The sequence below is a fragment of the Chiloscyllium plagiosum genome, chromosome 5 (assembly GCF_004010195.1).
Source record: "Chiloscyllium plagiosum isolate BGI_BamShark_2017 chromosome 5, ASM401019v2, whole genome shotgun sequence".
In the NCBI taxonomy this organism is placed as follows: Eukaryota; Metazoa; Chordata; class Chondrichthyes; order Orectolobiformes; family Hemiscylliidae; genus Chiloscyllium; species Chiloscyllium plagiosum.
The window spans coordinates 109,603,012-109,625,213 of record NC_057714.1 but is presented as its reverse complement, the minus strand read 5'-3'; the positions used below and the strand labels follow the sequence as shown (position 1 = coordinate 109,625,213).

Below are 22,202 nucleotides of genomic sequence, written 5' to 3'. Positions count from 1 at the left end.
TGATAAGAAAACACATTCACGTGGTTCATGTAGTCTCCTTTATCCATCACAAGAAAATGAAAATTCTCACTCCTTGAGTACAACTAACTAATCAAAAAATAGAATATAAGAGAATATGATGATTCTGCTATATACATAAGATTGACAGTAATTTAAAAAGAGATATTTTTAACAAATTGGTTTTTGAAACATCAGCAGAAGATTAATTAATAGATAATTTCAGCCAACTACTCAGAATAAAGAATCATAGTAAAATTTGATGTCAATGCTGTTATATTTTTACATGGAAGTCAATCCAACTTATGTTTATCAAGAAGGCTTTACAATCATCTGGTGATTCTGTTGAGGAAGTTAGAAAGCCACAAAGGGATCACTTCCACGTTTTACTTCTCTTTAAAGCATACTGGGGACTCAAGGGTTAAACATTCTACTACCAAAGAGATTCACTGCAATATCAATTACATGTCTGTCCTCTTACAGAATAGACAGAACATCTTAGTAGGGAGGAGACTGACTGAATCTTAGAGAAGGAATCCATTGGAGCCACAAATGTGGATTCCTCTGCAGCCTCAGGCAAAGGTATTTATACTGCCCAGACAGGATTGATATCCTTAGCCACAACCCTGTTAAACTGCCTCCTGCTCCCATTATCTTGCTTCCCCTCCGTATTAGCATAGCTATGTGAATCCCCCATTGAGAACAGGCAAAACCTTTCTGTTTTAATCTCTTCCCATCAACACATGATTATGAAGAATACAATAATCAGTCCCTGTAATCCATTCACTTGTTATCAGAGGACATCGACATTCAAGGACCTTGTAAAATTATTATTACCCATCTTAAACAATGTAGCGATAATCAACCATGTGACTTATAGACCTTCTGTAATATTTCTATAAAAAGTACTGCCTTTGTGTGTAGAGTAGAGATTCATGGAGAAGTGTCACCACAAGTAGATGCACAACTACTTTGAAGACATTGAGAATCTCTCGCTGGCTGTCCGATAATAAAGCATGTACTGTTGTACTGAAACTTGAGTTGTCTGGATTTGTGGAACAAAATATACATCAACACTATGGGTTGATGACTTCTCACTTTTGTAATGTGTAGTAAAATTTTGCCCAGGACGGAAGTCTAAATGTTTTACTGGCTACAAAATTCTGAAGAATCCTGTACAGGTACAGGCCAGAAAATGACTCACAACTAACATATTGCAATCTAACTCAGCTAAGTTGTGAGGCTTGAAAATTCAGAAAATCAAAAAATAAAATCACACTGTTGTAGTTGAAGGATTCATCTGAGATTCGGGTTAAAATTTCTACAGTGCTTTATTTACTTCTGGAGGAGAAAAGTTCAGGAATGGTTTACGTACTTACATATTTTGCATGCCTCAGAACTGGTATTTCAAATAAAGAAAAGGTCAGAGTGGCACAGCTAATAGAACACTGTTATTAACTTGAGAGGTGAAGAATGGTGTTTACTTTATACATCAGGCCCAGGGGGAAACGGTGGCACTGTGGTAGTAGCACAGGAGTAATAAACTAATACAGGGGACATGGGTTCAAATCCGACAGTCGTAGCTAGTGGAATTTGAATTCAACTAATAATCCATTGTTGCTTGCTGTCAAAACACATCTGCTTCACATCTAAAGATGTAACTCCAGACCCACTGCAATGAATGAACTAATTACTGCTCTCTGAAGTGATGTTCATGGACACAGCAATCAATAATGAAGTAATTAAAATATCAGATGTTCAAAAGATCAAATTTGGAGCCTAGAGATCTTGCAGCACTGAACGAAAAGAAGCAATGACGATAGTTCAATATTGAGTGAAAATTTTAAAATCTCGATATCAAAACAAATCACTTGTGGGATGTGTATGCTGTTGGCTGGGCCAGCATTATAGCCCTGACTAGTTATCCCTGCGAAGGTGATGGTGAGCTGCTTTCCATTCATTGACTGTCAAAACTTCCTGCTGCCTCGAGAAAGCAGCCAACACAATCAAAGACCCGTCCCACCCTGGTTATACTCTCTTCCGTCGGAGAGAAGATACAAAAGTTTGAAAACACATACTGACAGATTCAAGACAGCTTCCTCCCTGCTGTTATCAGACTTTCATGGATCTCTCATATATTAAAGTTGATCTCTCTCTGCACGTTCCCTGTAGCTGTAATACTATATCAGCCATTCTATTCTATTATCCTGATGCACTTATGTAAGGAATGATTTGCCTGAATACCACGCAAAAGAATACTTTTCACTGTATGGTACATGTGACAATAACAAATCAAATCAAAATTATGTGTTGTAGGAAGGTCTATGATGTAAACCCTTGCAGACAGGGAAATGAGTAAATGGGACAGTGAGAGTTAGGACATAGGCAGTAAGTATAATGTCTATGTCTTGGATCTTGGCAGATACTTACTCCAGGCTGGTAGACTAAAGCGCTGCTGTATGCCAGTAATGTCTTTTACCCATGAAATCTTTATATTCACAGTTCGAGCTTGGAGTGTGTATTTACGCACTGAGTCTTCTCGCTCATGCCAGATTTCAAAGGATCGTTCATCGCCTTCCACAAAGTCATTCACATCAACATTACTGAGCTACATGAAGAAAATGAAACTGTAAATTTTGCACAATGATTTTTTCAAGACTTTTAACCATTCAGACTTCTCATCTTCAAGTCTGATGAACAAATAGATAACCAGTACACCCCAAAAGGTCTCAGTTCCTTGGGAAAAAAACTATAATAAACATTTTGTCCAACTGAAAACAGTAGCACTTTAAAAACTCCATAGCCCAATATATGGATATAACAACATAAAGTAAAAATATATTGCTTAGTTGAAAATATAGAAACACAAAAGTGCTGGCAAATTTAGTGGCCTGGAGTTTCTAGGAGAAAGTGAGGACTGCAGATACTGGAGACCAGAGTTGAAAAATGTGGAGCTGGAAAAACACAGCAGGCCAGGCAGCAGCCGAGGAGCAGGAGAATCGACGTTTCGGGCATAAGCCCTTCTTCAGGAATGAGGCTAGTGTGCTAGGTGGGCTGTCCTCCAGGCGTCATGTGGTCAGGGTTTGGCGATGGAGAAGGCCAAGGACCTGCATGTCCTTGGCGGAGTTGGAGGGGGAGTTAAAGTGTTCAGCCACGGGATGGTTGGGTTGGTTGGTGCGGGTGTCCCAGAGGTGTTCCCTGAAACGTTCCGCAAGTAGGCGGCCTGTCTCCCCAATGTAGAGGAGACCACATCGGGTGCAACGGATACAGTAAGTGATATGTGTGGAGGTACAGGTGAATTTGCGACGGATATGGAAGGATCCATTGGGGTCTTGGAAGGAGGTGAGGGTACAAGTTTTGTACTTCTTGCGGTTGCAGGGGAAGGTGCCGGGAGTGGAGGTTGGGTTCGTGGGGGGTGTGGACCTGACGAGGGACTCACGGAGGGAGTGTTCTCTCCGGAACGCTGATAGGGGTGGGGAGGGAAATATATCCCTGGTGGTGGGGTCTGTTTAGAGGGGGAGGGAAATATATCCCTGGTGGTGGGGTCTGTTTAGAGGTGGCGGAAATGACGGAGGATGATACGATGCATCCGGAGGTTGGTGGGGTGGAAGGTGAGGACCAGTGGGGTTCTGTCCTGGTGGCGATTGGAGGGGCGGGGTTCAAGGGCGGAGGTATGGGAAGTGGAGGAGACGCGGTGGAGAGCATCATCGACCACGTCGGAGGGGAAATTGCGGTCTTTGAAGAAGGAGGCCATTTGGGTTATTCGGGGGTTTTCAGGGATCTGGCCTGGAGTTTCTGTTTGCACTCTTTTCTTAAGAGTAATTTATTTGAAATCAGTACAAAAGGTCATGAAATTTTAGAAACAAATTACGTTTAGAATAACTAAGCTTTTACGCCCTGATACACTAAAAGGGAACATCACACTAGAAACTAGTTCTGCCCATAAAACTGGTCACATTTCCAATAAAATTAACTGCTGGGTAGGTTTTGCTCACAAAGCCTGTTTGCAGGCATTACAGACAGCAATATTGGGATAAATATTATGATTATTGGATTTGGGGAGGCGGGTGGGAGTGTATAAAATCCAGCAGGTAGTCTTCCACTTAATAGCCTTATCCTGTTGACTTTGGTATTTTAGGTGGTGCAGGGAGGCTGGACATTTAGCACCTTTGGACTGGTGTTGAGTGATGGGCGGTACACCCCCTTTCAGGCTGTCTGAGACCTATCAGAAACACCTTACCACTCAAGGCCATGCCACCCTTTAATGTTCCCCTCAGCTGCTTGAATCTGGCCTGCTCGCCAAAAGCCCTGAGCTCAGAGCTGTCACTCATCTGATTTATAAGCAGATCCCTAATGCATGACTTCCTAAGAAAGGGCTGGAAGTCTGCCTTAAAGCAATTAACACCAGTCCCTGCATTAAATCGTTGTGCAGCAGACGTTGGGACTGTAGGAAGACATGCTCCTGTCCTTTTTTATACCAGGGCGGAACAGGAGCCATGCACCCCATATGACACAGCCCAGGCTCACCAATAGATAAATTTTAAAGTTTTTCTATGTATTTTGCATTAAATTACAATTGTATATCAATACTGCACAACACTGCTCTTTTACCAGTGCCAACAGATAAGAGGGGACAATCCTCCTGTTCAGGCACACTATGTTTGCTCCCTCAACCAATACCTGCCCTGCAGAAACTAGCCTCTCAATTTCCTTGCTTCAGCGTGGCCCTGGCAAAACTCCGGACTTATCTCCTTGTCAGACTGCATGGTTCCTCAGCATTGGGACCTTGCCTGTATCAGCAGTAGCCACTGCTTGCTGCGGGGCTGTTGAAATTAGACTGCTTTTGGTGATTTGATTAGTTGGCAGCTCTTTGAAGTGAATTCTTCCAAAATGGGAGCATAGTTTAGTCCCTGCTATGATGGAAACAGATAGTGTAATGTCACCAGACTAGCTCTGGGGACCTTAATTCATCTCACCAACAAATAAAAAAAACTGGCCATATTAACATGGGTTTACCCCAGACTGTTAAGCACCTACGTGTGTGAATCATGAAAATAAACAAAGTTGTAAAGTACTGGAGAGTTTCAATCACAAATGTATTCAGTAAGATTCAGCACTTACATGAAGGAGAAACTAACAAACTTCAAGAATTCTGCTTTGGAAAAAACTAATTTTATTTACTGTTTAATGAAAAATGTGCAATACCAACCTTCATCAGATTTTTAAAGATGTAACATTGTGAGTCTGTCCTGCTATCTCTTTTTGGTTTGCAGATCAGTAAATGGTTTTTGAAGAGAAAAACAATGCGTTTGTGACCCTTCCATGACAGTCTTGCACCAGGAGCTCCCTCCCATACAATAAAATGCCCCTAGGAAAAAGTGCATTTATTTATTGTATTTCAGACTAGCTTTTTAAATGTGGAAACAACAAAGTTGGATTAATATTCATATGCGAACTATAATATTTCTTCAAAGACATGATATTAGACAAAATAAAGTTACACTCTTCTCAATAAAATTATTGAAACAACTAATATCTCCACCACAAAGAAAGAAAATAGCAACAATATTATGGTAACATCAATGCCATCAAATTCTCCGACAAGGGTACAACAGTGAATGTTATCGATAGGGACTTCAGTAAGGCATTCAACAAGGTTCCTCACAGTGGACTAGTTAGCAAGGTTAGATCACAAGGAATACAGGAAGAACTAGCCATTTGGATACAGAACTGGCTGAAAGGTACAAGCCAGAGTGTGGTTGTGCAGGGTTGCTTTTATGACTGAAGCCCTGTGACCAGTGGTGTGCCACAAGGATTGGTGAGGTAAAAACAATGTCTACAGATGCTGGAAACCAGATTCTGGATTAGTGGTGCTGGAAGAGCACAGCAGTTCAGGCAGCATCCAAGGAGCAGGGAAATCGACGTTTCGGACAAAAGCCCTTCATCAGGAATAAAGGCGGAGAGCCTGAAGCGTGGAGAGGTGGTTATTCCTGATGAAGGGCTTTTGCCCGAAACATCGATTTCGCTGCTCATTGGATGCTGCCTGAACTGCTGTGCTCTTCCAGCACCACTAATCCACAAGGATTGGTGCTGGGTCCACAGTTTTTTGTTATCTATATAAATGATTTGGATGAGCAGTTAGGAGGTATGGTTAGTAAGTTTGCAGATGACACCAAAATTGGAGGTATAATGGAAAGCCAAGGAGGTTACCTCAGAATGGGACCTTGATCAGATAGACCAATGGGCCGAGGAGTGGCAGATGAAGTTTGATTTAGATTAATGCAAGATGCTGCATTTTGGAAAGGCAAATCAGGGCAGGACTTAAACTTACTGTCAAGGTCTTGGGGAGTGGTGCTGAACAACGAGACCTTGGAGTGCAAGTTCTTGGTTCCTTGAAAGTAGAGTCGCAGGTGGACAGGATAGTGAAGAAAACATTTGGTATGATTGCCTTTATTGGTCAATGCATTGACTACAGGTGTTGGGAGTCAAAAAGTGTAGTGTTGGAAAAGCACAGCAGGTCAGCCAGCATCTGAGGAGCAGAAAAGTTGACATTTCGGGCATAAGCCCTTTATCAGGAATTCTTGACTCTGATCTCCAACATCTGCAGTCCTCATTTTCTCCTATAGGAATTGGGAGGTCATGTTGCAGCTGTACAGGACATTGTTCAGGCCACTTTTGGAATACTGTGTTCAGTTCTGGTCACCCTGTTATAGGAAGGACATTGTGAATCTTGATAGGGTTTAGAAAAGATTTACAAGAATGCTGCCAGGGTTGGATGGTTTGAGCAATAGGTCGAGTCTGAATAGACCTCAGCTCTTTTCCCTGCAGTGTCAGAGGCTGTGGGGTGACCTTGTAGAGGTTCATAAAATCATGAGGGCTGTGGACAAGGTGAATAGCTAAATCTTTTCTCCAAAGTAGCAGAGTCCAAAACCAGAGGGCATGGGTTTAGGGTGGGAGGGGAAAAATTTAAAAGGGATCTAAGGGGCAACTTTTTCACACAGAGGGTGGTGCATGTGTGGAATAAGCTGCCAGTGCAACTTATAAAGACTGGCACAATTACAACATTTAAAAGGCATCTGGGTGGATACATAAAAAGGAAGGCTTTAGAGGGATATGGGTCAAATACTGGCAAATGGGACTAGATTAATTTAGGATATCTGGTTGGCATGGACGAATTGAACCTAAGGGACTGTTTCCATGCTGTACAGCTTTATGACTCTATGACCTCTTGACTTGGATATAACATACATAAAATATACTTAATCAATACCTAAAACCCTTAACTAAGGTCATTGTGGGAACACAGTTGTTATAAGACCATAAAACCACAAGTTATAGGAGCAGAATAAGGCTATTTGGCCTATCACTCCTCATATGACAAGCCCATCAGTCTTGTGATCATTCCGTAAATTTCCTCCTGACCACCTCCAAGGCCAGCACACCTTTCCTTAGACACTCGGCTCAAAACTGTTTACGAAATTCAAAATGTGTTCTGACCGGAGCCTCATACAGTCTCAGCCCGACACCTCTGCTCTTGTATTCTAGCCCTCTTAAAATTGATGCTAACATTGCATTTGCCTTCCTAACTGCCAAATGAACAAGCATGTTAACTTTTAAGGGAATCCTAAAATAGGACTGCCAAATCCCTTTGTGCTACAGATTTTCAAAGCCTTCATCCATTTAAAAAACACTCTGTATCTCTAATCTTCCTTCTATAACATCACACTTTCCCACATTATATTCCTTTTGCTACTTCTTTGCCCATTCTCCTAATGTGTCCAAGTCCTCCCACCTCCTCAACACTTTCTGTTCTTCACCAATCTTTGTATTATCTCCCCACTTAGCAACAATGCCCTCAGTTCCTTTGTCCAGATCGATAATATATAACATGAATACTTGTGGTCCCAACACTGACTTCTGTGGAACTCTACTAATCACCGGTCGCCATCCTGAAAAAGACCCCTTTATCCCAATTCTCTGATTTCTAATAGTCAGCCAATCCTCTGTCATTGCAGTACTTTGCCACCAACAGCATAGGCTCTTATGTTCTTTAGCAGCCTCCAATGTGGTACCTTGTCAAGGGCCTTCTGGAAATCCAAATCAATCATGTCCACTAGCACCCTTCGCCAAACTTGCTCATTATCTCCTCAAAGAATTTGAATAGATTGTGAGACATGGCCTAACCTTGATAAAGCCATGCTGACTCAGTCTATTTTATCATGCACTTCCAAGTACTCTGCAATATCATCTTTAATAATGGACTCTCAAATCTTACCAATGATCAAAGTCAGGCTAACTAGCCTATAATTTCTCATTTTCTGCCTCCCTCTTTTCTCAAACAGGCCTGTTACATTTTCCAATCCTCTGGGACACTTCCTGATTCCAGTGATTCCTGAAAAATCACCATCACTGCCACCATAATCTTCTCAGTTATCTCTTTCAGAACCCTGAGGTATAGTCCATCAAGTCAGGGTGATTTATCCACCTTAAAAACTTTCAGTTTCCACAGCAACTTCTCCTTAGTGATGGCAATTACACTCACCTCTGCCCCAACTATCTTGAAGTTCTGGTATGGTACTGGTGCCTTCCGCCATGAAGACTGATGCAATGTACCTATTCAGTTCCTCCATCATGTCTTTGTTCCCCTTTTCGATTTCCCCAGCCTCATTTCCCAGCGGTTCATTCTCGCCCCGTCTTCCTTTTTAGATATCAAAAAGAACTCTTGCAATCTTCTATCATATTATGAGCTAAGCTTACCTTCAAATTTCAACTTTTCCCCCGTATTGCTTTTTAAAATGTCTCCTGCTGTTTTTAAAAGGTTTCCCAATCCTCTGGTTTCCCACTAATCTTCAGTACATTACATGCTTTTCCTTTTGCTTTTAAGCTGACCATGACTTGTCTTGCCAACCATGATTGCCTTCTCTTCCCCTTAGTATATTCCTTCTTCCTTTGGATGAGTTTCTGCTGTACTGCGTTTTGATAGTTCAATATTTGGACAGGCCCGAGTGCCAATTTAAAGTGGTAATCATATAGATGGTGGCCAAGTTGGACAGCAGAGCATTTTGACCTACAGACTTTGTCAAAGTATCTTCTATCTTTTGGGGCCTCTTACGGTACGATCCTCTTCCATTAGACCGGAAGACAAAGGACCAGCAGTAGGCTAAACAACCTCTCTGCTCCACCATAATAATGACACTATGAAATATACATGATTTTTTTCAAATAATCAAAGGAAAAATACCTTTCTGATGGGATCACCGAGAGATTCCAAAGTGCCCGGATAATTTTCAATCATTGAAACATGTAGGCTATTGTCTGCACGCTTGGGAAGAGCAGATACTACAGCATATGCTTCCTCTAACAAAGCACAGTTTTTATTGTTTCTTGCTTTGTTACGAATTAGCTCCTGAAAGAGACATGTAAATTTATAGTTCCTTACACCTTCTATATAAAAACAAACAAAACTGAAAAAAACGTTGCTTGTAATTTGACTACCATTGCTTTAAAAAAACGAAACTAGTTATCAATATTTAGATATTACCTAGAACATGGCAACTGGGTTCGAGGTGAAGTGTGGTATCATCAGTAAGCTATAAAATTACTGACATTTTAAATTTGAATGGTAGCTTTAGGTTACACTAATTTACATAAGGTAAATACATTAATAAAGGCTTAAAAAAACTAACAATAATAATAGAATTGTACAACTTTGATTACTAACAGAATTGTATACAAAGATGCAGTCCTCATATAACCTTTGTTTCAATTGACAGCATTCCAGTTGCTGAGTCAGAACGTTTGAGAACCAAGTCCCACTTCACAGCATGAGTACAAATATCAAAGCTGATATAGAATCTCTATAGTGTGGAAACAGGCCCTTCGGCCCAACAAGTCCACACTGACCCTCCGAAGAGTAACCCACCCAGACCCATTCTCCTACATTTACATCAGACGAATATACCTAACCTACACATCCCTGAACACTATGGGCAATTTAGCATAGCCAATTAACCTAATCTGCGCGTCTTTGGATTGTAGGAGGAAACCGGAGCACCCAGAGAAAACCCACGCAGACACGGACAGAATGTGCAAACTCCACTCAGACAGTTGCCCAAGGCAGGAATCCAACTGAGGTCCCTGGCACTGTGAGGTAACAGTGCTAATCACTGAGCCATGTGCTAACCCTGATGTTCCAGCGCAGCACAGAGGAGTGCTGGAGATGCTATATTTCAGATGAGAAGTTAAATTGAAGTCTCTGTCTTCCCTTGATATAAGATAGATGCAAAGGATCTCATGGTAATATTTCAAAGTTAGGCAGGGGAGTTATTCCCTGTGCTGACACAAGGACACAGTCTCAATTATCATCTTAAAAACAAATCGTTTTTTTTTCATATTGTCACACTTTCTACACCACAACAGAAAAGTACTTCATTAGATTTAGATTGCTTTGTGATTTCGAGAGGTTAAGCTGCAATGCAAATTTTCTGTTTTTATGAACATGCTGTAGATTCAAGTTGAATTGAAAATTTGTGGCATAAGCCATAATAATTTACATATCGATACTCAAACAGAGATGCTCCATTTTTGGACAACAGAAACGTGCCAAATTCACACTGGATTTTGGAAAGTGATGCAAATTAGTCAAATTTGTAGATAATACCAAAGTTGGAAGAGCTGTGGAATTCAAGGAAGGAGTCCAGAAACTTCAAAACTAGCTAAACCAATGCATGTGTAGGACAACGGTTTGCAGATGAAATTTCATGCAGATAAAGCGTATTGTATTGATTATAGAAAGTAACATTGGTGAACATATTACAACAACAACTGCTACATAACATGGCAAAATCCAATTTGTTTTACATGGTCAATAAAAAATATTTTTGTCACTGAAATATAATCCTTGAACTGTGCTCAAAATGTTACAGATGATTTTGAATGAGACTTAAAAGTTATAATACTCTCAATGTTCAAAACATTCAAATGAACTAGAACAACAATTAACAGAATGCAAAGAAGTTCAAAATAGCCCAAAATACAAGCAAGAAATATAGGCTAAATCATACAATGCTCCCATCTGGCCAAACCTTGACTAGTGTGTCTCGTTCTGATGAGTGAGATAATGGAGACATTCCAACACTGATGGCAATGAGGAGGAACCTTTATGCAGATTTTTACTGTTATGTCAAAAGACAGAAGTTTGGGCATTTCAGACTGAGGTACTTCAGACTGAAGATATAATCTTGAACAGCTAAATGTGATTTGGTATTGGTCAGTCTTTCATTTGGAATGGATTGAAATAAGTTAATTTGTAATAGTACAAAATAAATTGAGTATGAGAAGGGAACATGGTTTCAAAGTAGTAAGGAAAATTTATTCATATAGTAAGCGCTAAACACTGTTCTGAGCATTACTCGCAAAAATCATGCTTTCTTTTAAGAAGTAATATGTAGCAATGGGAAAGCTTCAGGTTGGTCACAATGTATAAATCATGATAGGCTGAATGGTTTCTTAGCCATAAGTATCTTGTGATGGTATTGGCCAGTCTATCATTCTGGAGCAGTGGCAATGTCCTTACTGTCTTCTGAGTACCAAGTCATATAATTTGAATCTTCATGATTTTAGTTTTAGCTTTGAGCCAAATCTATCCTCAAAGTCAAAATAATATCACTATGATCATGGCTAATTCCTATAAAGTTCAGAATCCAAACTAACTAAATTTACTAAGGTACAAGTATTTATATGTTTTTATATTCATACTCTCAGTTATGCTGTGTTCCAACGACCAAATACAAACTCTCTGATTTTGAAACTTAATTAAAAGTTCAACTACGTTTATTACATTTTCACTGGGATTACTGGCAAAGATGTGTAGTAAGATCATTGATAATTTTCAATATTACAATCCCAGACAATCTATGACTTACCTTGAGAAAATTTTGATATTTCAAGAGTCTATTGGGAGGCTTCTCTAAGAAATTATGAATAGGTGGCACTGGGGATTCCGATGGGTCCTGTGCTGATGATATTTCATCTGTGTATTTCTGGGACAACAACATTAGTCACTATTAAGAAACCAGATTCATCATTGTGCAGTGCAATAAATGACAGTACATCCATCTTTCTTTCACTAGTAATGACCAGAAGATTAAAGAGCACAAAATTGACCATTTCATACCGAAGTAGGCAATCCGACCATAAAACTGTTTTCTAATAAATCAGAGTGCTGATCAGTTCAGGACTTTAACATAGCACTTTTCTTATCAATGATCATAGCATACTTGCAGAACAGCATTTTCTTTTATCCATTTGTGGGGCTGGGGCATCACTGGCTGGCCAGCATTGATAGTGGTGCTGGAAGAGCACAGCAGGTTAGGCAGCATCCGAGGAGCAGGAGAATTGATGTTTCGGGCAAAAACCCTTCATCAGGAATGAGGCCTGTTACTCAGATGCTGCCTGACCTGCTGTGCTTTTCCAGCACCACTGTAACCTTGACTCTAATCTCCAGCATCTGCAGTACCCACTTCTACATGGCCAGCATTGACAGCCCATCCTTATTTGCCCTTGAGAAGATGGAGGTGAGCTGCCTTCTTGAACAGGTGCAATCCACTTGCTGTGGGTTGACCCACATTGCCAGTAGGGAGGGAATTCCAGGATTTTGACCCAATGACTATGAAGGAACGGTAGTATATTTCCAAGTCAGAGTGGTGAGTGGCTTGGAGGGGAACTCCCAAGTACTTGCTGCCCTTGTCCTTCTCGATGGAAGTGGTTGTGGGTTTGAAAGGTGCTGCCTAAGGAACTTTGGTGAATTTCTGCAGTGCATCTTGTAGATAGTAGCAATAATGTGTACTGAGTGCCGGTGGTGGAGGGATTGAATATTTGTAGATGTGTTGCCAATCAAGTGGGTTACTTTGTCCTGGATGGTGTCAAGCTCCTTGAGTGTTGTTGGAGCTGCACCCATCCAGGCAAGTGGGGAGCATTTCTTTACACTCCTGACTTGTGCCTTGTAGATGGTGAATAGACTTTGGGGTGTCAGGAAGTGAGTTCCTTGCTGCAGTATCCCTAGTCTCTGACCTGCTCTTGTAGCGACTGTGTTTATGTGGTGAGTCCAGTTGTGTTTCTAGTCAATGGTAACCCCAAGGATGTTGACAGTGGGGGATCCAGTGATGGTAATACCGTTGAATGGCAAGGGGTGGTGGTGAGACTGTCTCTTATTGGTGATGGTCATTGTCTGGCATTTGTATGGCTTGAATGTTACTTGCCACTTATTGGCCTAAGCCTGGATATTGTCCAGATCTTGTTGCATTTGAGCACGGACTGCTTCAGTATCTGAAGAGTCACAAATGGTGCCGAACACTGTGCAATCATCGGCCAATATCCCCACTTCTGAGCTTGTAACAGAGGGAACGTCATTGATGAAGCAGCTGAAGATTGTTGGGCCTAGAACACAACCCTGAGGGACTCCTGAAGAAATGCCCTGGAGCTGAGATGATTGACCCTCCACAATCATCTTCCGCTGTGCCAAGTATGACTCACACCAGCAGAGTGTTTGCCCCTGATAACCACTGATTCCAGTTTTGCCAGGGCTCCTTGATGCCATACTCAGTGAAATGCGGTCTTGATGTCAAGGGCTGTCACTCTCACCTCTGGAATTCAAATCTTTTGTCCATGTTTGAGTACATTAAATTATTTAAGGATATAACAACATAGTGAACCTAAATTGTATCCATTTCAGAATTTGGCTTGGAGCTAATTGAAAATCCATTCCTAAAATGTCTTTAACAGGAATTCTTGCGTTACAATGCATATAGAGTCATAGAGTCAGAGAGATGTACAGACCCTTTCGTCCAAACCGTCCATGCCAACCAGATATCCCAACCCAATCTAGTCCCATCTTCCAGCACCCGGCCCATAACCCTCCAAACCCTTCCTATTCATATATTCATCCAAACGCCTCTTAAATGTTGCAGTTGTACCAGCCTCCACCACTTCCTCTGGCAGCTCATTCCATACACGTACCACCCTCTGCGTGAAAATGTTGCCCCTTAGGTCTCTTTTATATCTTTCCCCTCTCACCCTAAACCTATGCCCTCTATTCTGGACTCCCCGACCCCAGGGAAAAGACTTTGCCTATTTACCCTACCCATGCCCCTTAAGGCCAGCATATGTTGCTCATCTATAATTTCCTATGACAAACTATAGTAAGCCTTTTGAACTACTGCATCCTACCTAGTGTAGGTGCCCCTGCAGTGCTATTCATAAGGGAGAGTATGAAGAGTTTTAAAAGAGTAGGTTCCATTCAAAAGAAATACCATTGTTCCATATATAACCCTCAAAATACAAACTATTTACTTCCTGCTTGTTTTACATATGGTATTGTTTTTACTGGATCGGGATGGTGCACTGCAGTGTCAAAGTGGAAATGTGCTCCAACTTTCTAGTTTGTTACAAACATAGAGAATGCTGGAGAAAATTAACATGTCTAGCAGCATCCAACGAGAGAAACAGAGTTATCGTTTTGAATTTGGTATGCCTCTTCTTTAGAATTCTTACTTGTTAACTAGTTTTACATGGACTTTAAGGAAGTGTGTATCAACTGAAATTTTGTAACAAAACTATTTTATGAATAAATCTGTTTAATCATTATTTTGTAATCAGATGGGTGGTGATGGCCTAACAGTATTATTGCTGGATTGTTAATCTAGCGACCCAGGGAATATGCTGGGGATCTGGGTTTGAATCCTGCCATGGCAAATGGTGAAATTTAAATTCAATAAAAATCTGGAATTAATAGTCTAATGATGACCATGAATCCACTGCCGATTGTCAGAAAAATCAATCTGGTTCACTAATGTCCTGTCGGGAAGGAATCCGCCATCCTTACCTGGTCTGGCCTCCATGTGACTCCTGACCCACAGCAATGTGGTTATCTCTTAATTGCCCTCTGGGCAATTCGAGATGGACAATAAATGCTGGCCCAGCAATGCCCTCATCCCATGAATGAATAAATGTAAAATGTCTAAATGCAATACACTATTGGATCACTGAAGGACTGTTGTGTTCATTTGCCTTTTGAACGTGCAATAAAGAACGATGGGTGGAATTTTATATGGGTCTGAGTGATGTGGCTATGCCAAAATTTGTGGCAGCATTGGAGACATCTTATTTGATGTCAGGAGTATCCTGCTGCATCCTTTATGTTCTTGCTGAGCAGCTTGGCAAGTTTCCTGCTGAATAGTGGTGAGTTGCCAATTAACAGAATTATAGTTTGTGAAATGTCTAACCTTTAACAGTGCAAGACTTCATCAATTCTTGACATGGAGATCAGAGCCTGAACCTGGCGACTTCAGCTAACTGTTGGCTGTGGATGACAACCATATGGGACACCAGCCACCAAAATCTCAGAACACGTTCTATGGATGCCAGCCTCATGCAACCCACATCCATGGACATTGGCATCTGACATGTGCCAGCCTCTAAGAACCCTCGTGGCACATCTCCAATCTACTAACAGTACACTTCTGAACCTCGGACTGCACTGGCCAATATCATTCTAATGCTGTGGTAAGAATAATGTGCGCTTAGGAACATGCACCTACCTCATAGACTGAACCTGGCTAAATCTCTGGTTACTTCACTTCTGACGCAGTGCTTATTCACTCTGAGCCTACCTGGATGCACACAGCATTCTTGCCTTGCCATTTACAGACATAAAGCTAATAAATTTGTCATGATTGTCTCAATCTCCAGTCAAAGGAAATAGTCTGCGCTTAGGAGGACATGGCACAGTAATCAAAGGGAGACTCTGCTACCAGTCCAGGGCCTTGGATGTATTTAGTCAGTCACTCAGGAAGTGGGGAACATAGTTCTTCCTTTTGATGCTGATCCAGAAGTGAGTGAGTAGACAATGTACAGGGCATGCAAGATTAATGGTGTTGGGAGCTAGAGTGGGAGACAGCAAGTGAGGGAAGATGTTGCAAGCTATGTGAGAGAGTGGAAATGCATGTGTTTTGTTTGGAGATAGGCACAGAGTAGAAAAACAGAATGTGAGGTATTGGAGAGAAGGTGTGGACATTTATGCTTGTGAAATGGACAGGCCATTGACATTCTTCGTGCACTGCTGGTCAAGCTTCCGGATAGCTGAGACTGCCTAACCCAGTTAGCAACTAGGACCAAGTTTGGCATTGTGGCCTACATAGATGGTCATGAGGGAAGAGGATGTCCCTTGTTTGCACCACTCCATCCAGCAGGACCTCCAGGTCCCTACCTGCAAATTGGACATCCATTTCCCCAACTGCCATGTCTGAGGTAAATGCCAGGAACATGCAGGGCAATTCTGGATTGTCAATTCTGGATGTGTCTGGGAGCGCATTTGGCTTTTATAGGTGGCATGGGCAGAAGGGATGCTGGTCTTTCAGCATACATCTGGTGAGTGGCAAATTGTTCTGGAAATAATATGTGGTGAGTTGGGGATTGAATTGGATAGGGAAATGCTATAGGAGTGAGGTATGTAGACAATAAAGTGCATTTGGTAAGATATTGTGAGAAATATTGTTGGGCAACTTGCACTTAGCCAAAAATAACAAACGATTCAACTTCAGTTCTAATTTAAAAAATGACAGACTTAAATAAAACAGCAAACTGTTCTGAAAGAAAGAATATCCTTAGAGTCTTACTGTTACAAATTTTATCTATTAAACAGAAACAATACCATTGTTCAATTGCGTGCACTTTTTGGTTTTAAGCATATGGATCTGAATCTATATTTATTCTTAAATTTATAAATACCTTTGCCGTTATCTCGCTACGGTTTCATGAAATAAGTAGTTTGACACCACTCTAAATACTTCGGCAGCATGAAGTATTAATGGACAGCTTTACTTACATTTTCTTAAAATAACACTTACATTATAAAAGTCTTGGACAGCTGGATTAGTGATATGAGATTCAGCCTGTACTTGTCCAACTAAGTAATGCATGTATTTATCAAATCCATCACTGTTCTTGATGAAGCACAAAGCAATATCATCATCCGTCTGACATTTCAAAAGGTCATTCAGGAATGTGCTGAAACAAAGTGAAACAGGAATTTCTTATGCAACATTTGATTTAGTATATAAGCCTTCCCTCACATCTCCAGGGTTACTCTCATGTGACTGGTCTGTACACACCTACGGCTGGATTTACAAAACTCACCACCCCTTCTGATACATTGATGACCCAGTTTATTATATTTGAATTTGTAGCTGCATCCAAGAATTTCCTGAAGCTGCTTAACAGACTCTGAAGTCAGATTCATCTCTGGAGTAATCAAATCAGCTCCTTTTCCTTGACATGCTAGTTGTTTTCGATGACCTATGCAAGCCGACATTCACTGATCTTTGTGTGTTTTGGAATTCCTACAATTCCATTTGCTGCAAGATTAGCCTTATTGGCAACATTGTGCAAAGGGTCCCAGCTATCTGCATTGTGTAAACTTGGTGCTGAGATAGAGCATATCAAGACTATTATGCTTGGTAATGACTATCCTGATAAAATCTTTGCTGACTGTATATAGAACATAGAATATTACAGCGCAGTAAAGGCCCTTCGGCCCTCAATGTAGCGCCGACCTATCATACCAATCTCAAGCCCATCTACACAGAACATAGAACATTACAGCGCAGTACAGGCCCTTCGGCCCTTGATGTTGCGCGGCCCAGTCATAAGAATCTGAAGCCCATCCCACCTACACCATTCCATGTATGTCCATATGCCTGTCCAATGACAACTTAAATGAACTTAAACTTGCCGAATCTACTACCGTTGCATTCCATACCCTTTGACATCTGTCTTATACTTATCTCCCCTCACTTTAAAGTTGTGTCCCCTTGTGTTTGCTGTCCCCATACTTGGAAAAAGGCTCTCCCTGTCCACCCTATCTAACCCTCTGATTATCTTGTATGTCTCCATTAAGTCACCTCTCAACCTTCTTCTCTCTAACAAGAACAGCCTCAAGGCCCTCAGCCTTTCCTCGTAAGACATTCCTTCCATACCAGGCAACATCCTAGTAAATCTCCTCTGCACCCTTTCCAAAGCTTCCACATCCTTCTGATAATGTGGTGACCATAACTGTACACAATACTCCAAGTGTGGCCATACCAGAGCTTTGTACAGCTGCAGCATAACATCCTGGTTCCGGAACTCAATCCCTCTATTAATAAAGGCCAAAACACTGTATGCTTTCTTAACAACTCTGTCAATCTGGTGGCAACTTTCTGGGATCTGTGTATATGGACAACGAGATCTCTCTGCTCATCTGCACTCCCAAGAATCTTATCATTAGCCCAGTACTTTGCATTCTGATTACTCCGTCCAAAGTGTATCACCTCACACTTGTCCACATTAAACTCCATTTGCCACCTCTCGGCCCAGCTCTGCATCCTATCTATGTCTCTCTGCAACCTACTACATCCTTCGTCACTATCCACAACTCCACTGACCTTAGTGTCGTCCGCAAATTTACTAACCCACCCTTCTAAGCCCTCATCCAGGTCATTTATAAAAATGACGAACAGCAGTGGACCCAACACCGACCCTTGCGGTATGCCGCTAGTAAGTGGATACCAAGATGAACATGTTCCATCAACTACAACCCTCTGTTTTCTTTCAGCAAGCCAATTACTGAACCAAACTGCTATGTCTCCCACAATCCCATTCCTCGGCATTTTGTATAATAGCCTACTGTGGGGAACCTTTTCGAACGCCTTGCTGAAACCCATATACGCCACATCAACCGGTTTACTCTCATCTATCTGTTTGGTCACTTTGTCAAAATACTCAATAAGATTCGTTAGGCACGACCTACCCTTCACAAAGCTGTGCTGACTGTCCCTGATCAGATTATTCTTTTCTAGATGGTTATAAATCCTATCTCTTATAACCTTTTCCAACACTTTACCAACAACTGAAGTGAGTCTCACTGGTCTGTAATTACCAGGGGTGTCTTTACGACCCTTTTTGAACAAGGGAACCACATTTGCTATCCTCCAGTCCTCAGGCACTATTCCTGTAGACAATGATGATTTGAAGATTAATGTCAAAGGCTCGGCTATCTCTTCCCTTGCTTCCCAGAGGATCCTAGGATAGATCCCATCCGGCCCAGGGGACTTGTCTATTTTCACACTCTGCAGTATTTCTAATACCTCTTCCTTGTGAACCTCGATCTCTTCTATTCTAGATGCAAGTATCTCTGTATCTTTCTTGCCAACATTTTCATTTTCTATAGTGAACACTGTCAAAAAATATTTATTTAGTGCTTCCCCTATCTCCTCTGATTCCACACACAATTTCCCACTATTATCCGTTATTGGCCCTAATTTAACTCTTTTATTCCTGACATACCTATGGAAAGCCTTAGGGTTAACCCTGATCCTATCCGCCAATAACTTCTCATGTCTCCTCCTGGCTCTTCTGAGCTCTCTTTTTAGGTCTTTCCTGACTTCCTTGTAACCCTCAAGCGCCCTGAGTTTTTACATTTTGTCCTAACATAAGCTTTTTTCTTCTTCTTGACCAGGGATTCCACTTCCTTAGTAAACCACGGCTCATGCGTTCTATATCTTTCCTCCCGGCCTGACAGGTACATACTTATCTAGGACACACAGGAACTTTTCCTTGAATAAGCTCCACTTTTTAATGTGCTCATCCCCTGCAGTTTCCTTCCCCATTCTACGCTTCCTAAATCTTTCCTAATTGCATCGTAATTTCCCTTCCCCCAGCTGTAACTCTTGCTCGGTGGAGTACACCTATCCCTTTCCATCACTAAAGTAAACCTGACAGAATTGTGATCGCTGACTCCAAAGTGCTCACCTACTTCCAAATCTAACACCTGGCGAGGCTCGTTACCCAGTACTAAATCTAAAGTGGCTTCGCCCCTTGTTGGCCTGTCTACATACTGTGTCAGGAAGCCCTCCTGCACACACTGGACAAAAACTAACCCATCTATAGTACTCGTACTGTAATGATCCCAGTCAATATTTGGATAGTTGAAGTCTCCCATGACAACTACCCTGCCTCTCACTTCTATCGAGAATCATCTTTGCTATCCTTTCCTCTATATCTCTGGGACTATTCGGAGGCCTATAGAAAACCCCCAGCGTGGTGACTTCTCCTTTCCTATTTCTAATCTCAGCCCATACTACCTCAGTTAACGAGTCCCCAAACATCCTTTCTACAACTGTAATATTGTCCCAGATCAACAATGCCACACCTCCCCCTCTTTTACCATCTTCTCTGTTCTTACTGAAACATCTGAATCTCGGAACCTGCAATGCCATTCCTGTCCCTGCTCTATCCATGTCTTCGTAATGGCCACAACATCGAAGTCCCATGTACCAACCCACGCTGCCAGTTCACCCACTTTATTTCGGATGCTCCTCGCATTGAAGTACACACACTTCAATCCAGGTTCTCGCTTTCCAGTGTCAGATACTTGATTTTGGAACTGCCTACTCTCATCCTCTTCTGTACCTGTCGTACAATTTTGGTTCCCATCCCCCTGCTGTATTAGTTTAAATCCACCTTAATAGCTTTGGCGAATTTCCCACCCAGGATATTGGTACCCCTCTGGTTTAGATGAAGACCATCCTGGTTGTAGAGGTCCCACCTACCCCAGAAAGAGCTCCAATTATCCAAAAACCCGAAACCCTCCCTCCTGCACCATCCCTATAGCCACTTGTTCAACTCCTTTCTCTCCCTATTCTTCACCTCCCTAGCACGTGGCACGGGCAGCAAACCAGAGAAAATAACTCTGTTCGTCCGAGCTCTAAGCTTCCATCCTAGCTCCCTGAATTTCTGCCTCAAGTCCCCATCTCTCTTCCAACCTATGCCGTTGGTGCCAATGTGGCCACGACTTGGGGCTGCTCTCCCTCCCCCCGAAGGATCCCAAAAACATGATCAGAGACATCATGGACCCTGGCACCCGGGAGGCAACACACCAACCGTGAGTCTCTCTCGTCCCCACAGAACCTCCTATCTGTCCCCCTAACTATCGAGTCCCCAATGACTACTGCTCTGCTCCTCTTCCCCCTTCCCTTCTGAGCAGCAGGTGCCCCACTGCTTTCCCCTAGTAAGTTATCCCCCCCAACAGTATCCAAAAAGGTAAACTTATTGTTGAGGGGAATGGCCACAGTGGATCCCTCCACTGCCTGCCGGTTCCCTTTCTGTCCCCTAACTGTCACTCATCTGTCTTTTTCTTTTATCTGGGGAGTGACTACCTCTCTGTAAGTCCTGTCAATAACCCCCACTGCCTCCCGAATGATCCGAAGTTCATCCAACTGTATATTATGCAAACTCTTGGAAGTACCTAGGGATCCTACTTTGAGCACAAAATGGTGCCTTGTCTTTCTCCAATTGCTCTAGAAGGTGTCTGAAAAATCTGAACAATGGATTGAGTTGGAGGTTGGAAATAGCTATTGTGCAACAACACAGAAATGGTATTTTTCCACTAACAGGATGCTGCTGTCAAGCCTTAGGACAATCTACATAACTCACAATGTGATATATCAGTTTCGGTGCTTGTAATGATTTCAGGTATTTAGGCTGAATGTCCTCAAAAAAAAAGCAGTCTGTCAGAAACAGCACATTGCCTGGTGTGGGCAGTCAAGACAATGTTCTGAGTATGCTCAACCAGAGCATACCTGACAAACTCAGAGTGTGATGTCCAACATCAATAGATGCAATTGAGGGATTGAATTTCGGAGCCATGAGGTCATGCTGCAGCTGTACAAAACTCTGGTGCAGCCGCACTCGGAGTATAGTTTTGGTCACTGCATTATAGGAAGTTATGGAAGCTTTGGAAAGGGTTCAGAGGAGATTTACTAGGATGTTGCCTGATATGGAGGGAAAGTCTTATGAGGAAAAACTTGAGGCTGTTTTCGTTAGAGAGAAGATTGAAAGGTGACTTAATTGAGACATATAAGATAATCAGAGGGTTAGACAAGGTGGACGCCTCAGATGGTGATGGCTAGCACAAGGGGACATAGCTTTAAATTGAGGGATGATAGATATGGGACAGATGTCAGAGGTAGTTTCTTTACTCTTTAGAGTAGTAGGGACTTGTAACCCCCTGCCTGCAACAGTAGTAGGCCTGCCAATCTTAAGGGCATTTAAATGGTTACTGGATAAACAAATGGATGAAAATGAAATAGTGTAGATTAGATATGGGCTTC

At 41.9% G+C, this 22,202-nt stretch overlaps 1 protein-coding gene across 1 annotated transcript in view; it reads right to left on the bottom strand.

Annotated features, from left to right (window-relative positions):
- LOC122550328 (obscurin-like) overlaps positions 1–22,202 on the bottom strand; it is a 784,231-nt gene that overhangs the window by 180,010 nt on the left and 582,019 nt on the right. Inside the window, exons 79-83 of the mRNA XM_043691054.1 lie at positions 16,902–17,061; positions 11,922–12,038; positions 9,239–9,403; positions 5,207–5,365; positions 2,428–2,605 (exon numbers count right to left, since the gene is read on the bottom strand). Of these exons, the coding sequence (XP_043546989.1) occupies positions 2,428–2,605; positions 5,207–5,365; positions 9,239–9,403; positions 11,922–12,038; positions 16,902–17,061 (779 nt within the window). The remainder of the gene's footprint in view (positions 1–2,427; positions 2,606–5,206; positions 5,366–9,238; positions 9,404–11,921; positions 12,039–16,901; positions 17,062–22,202) is intronic.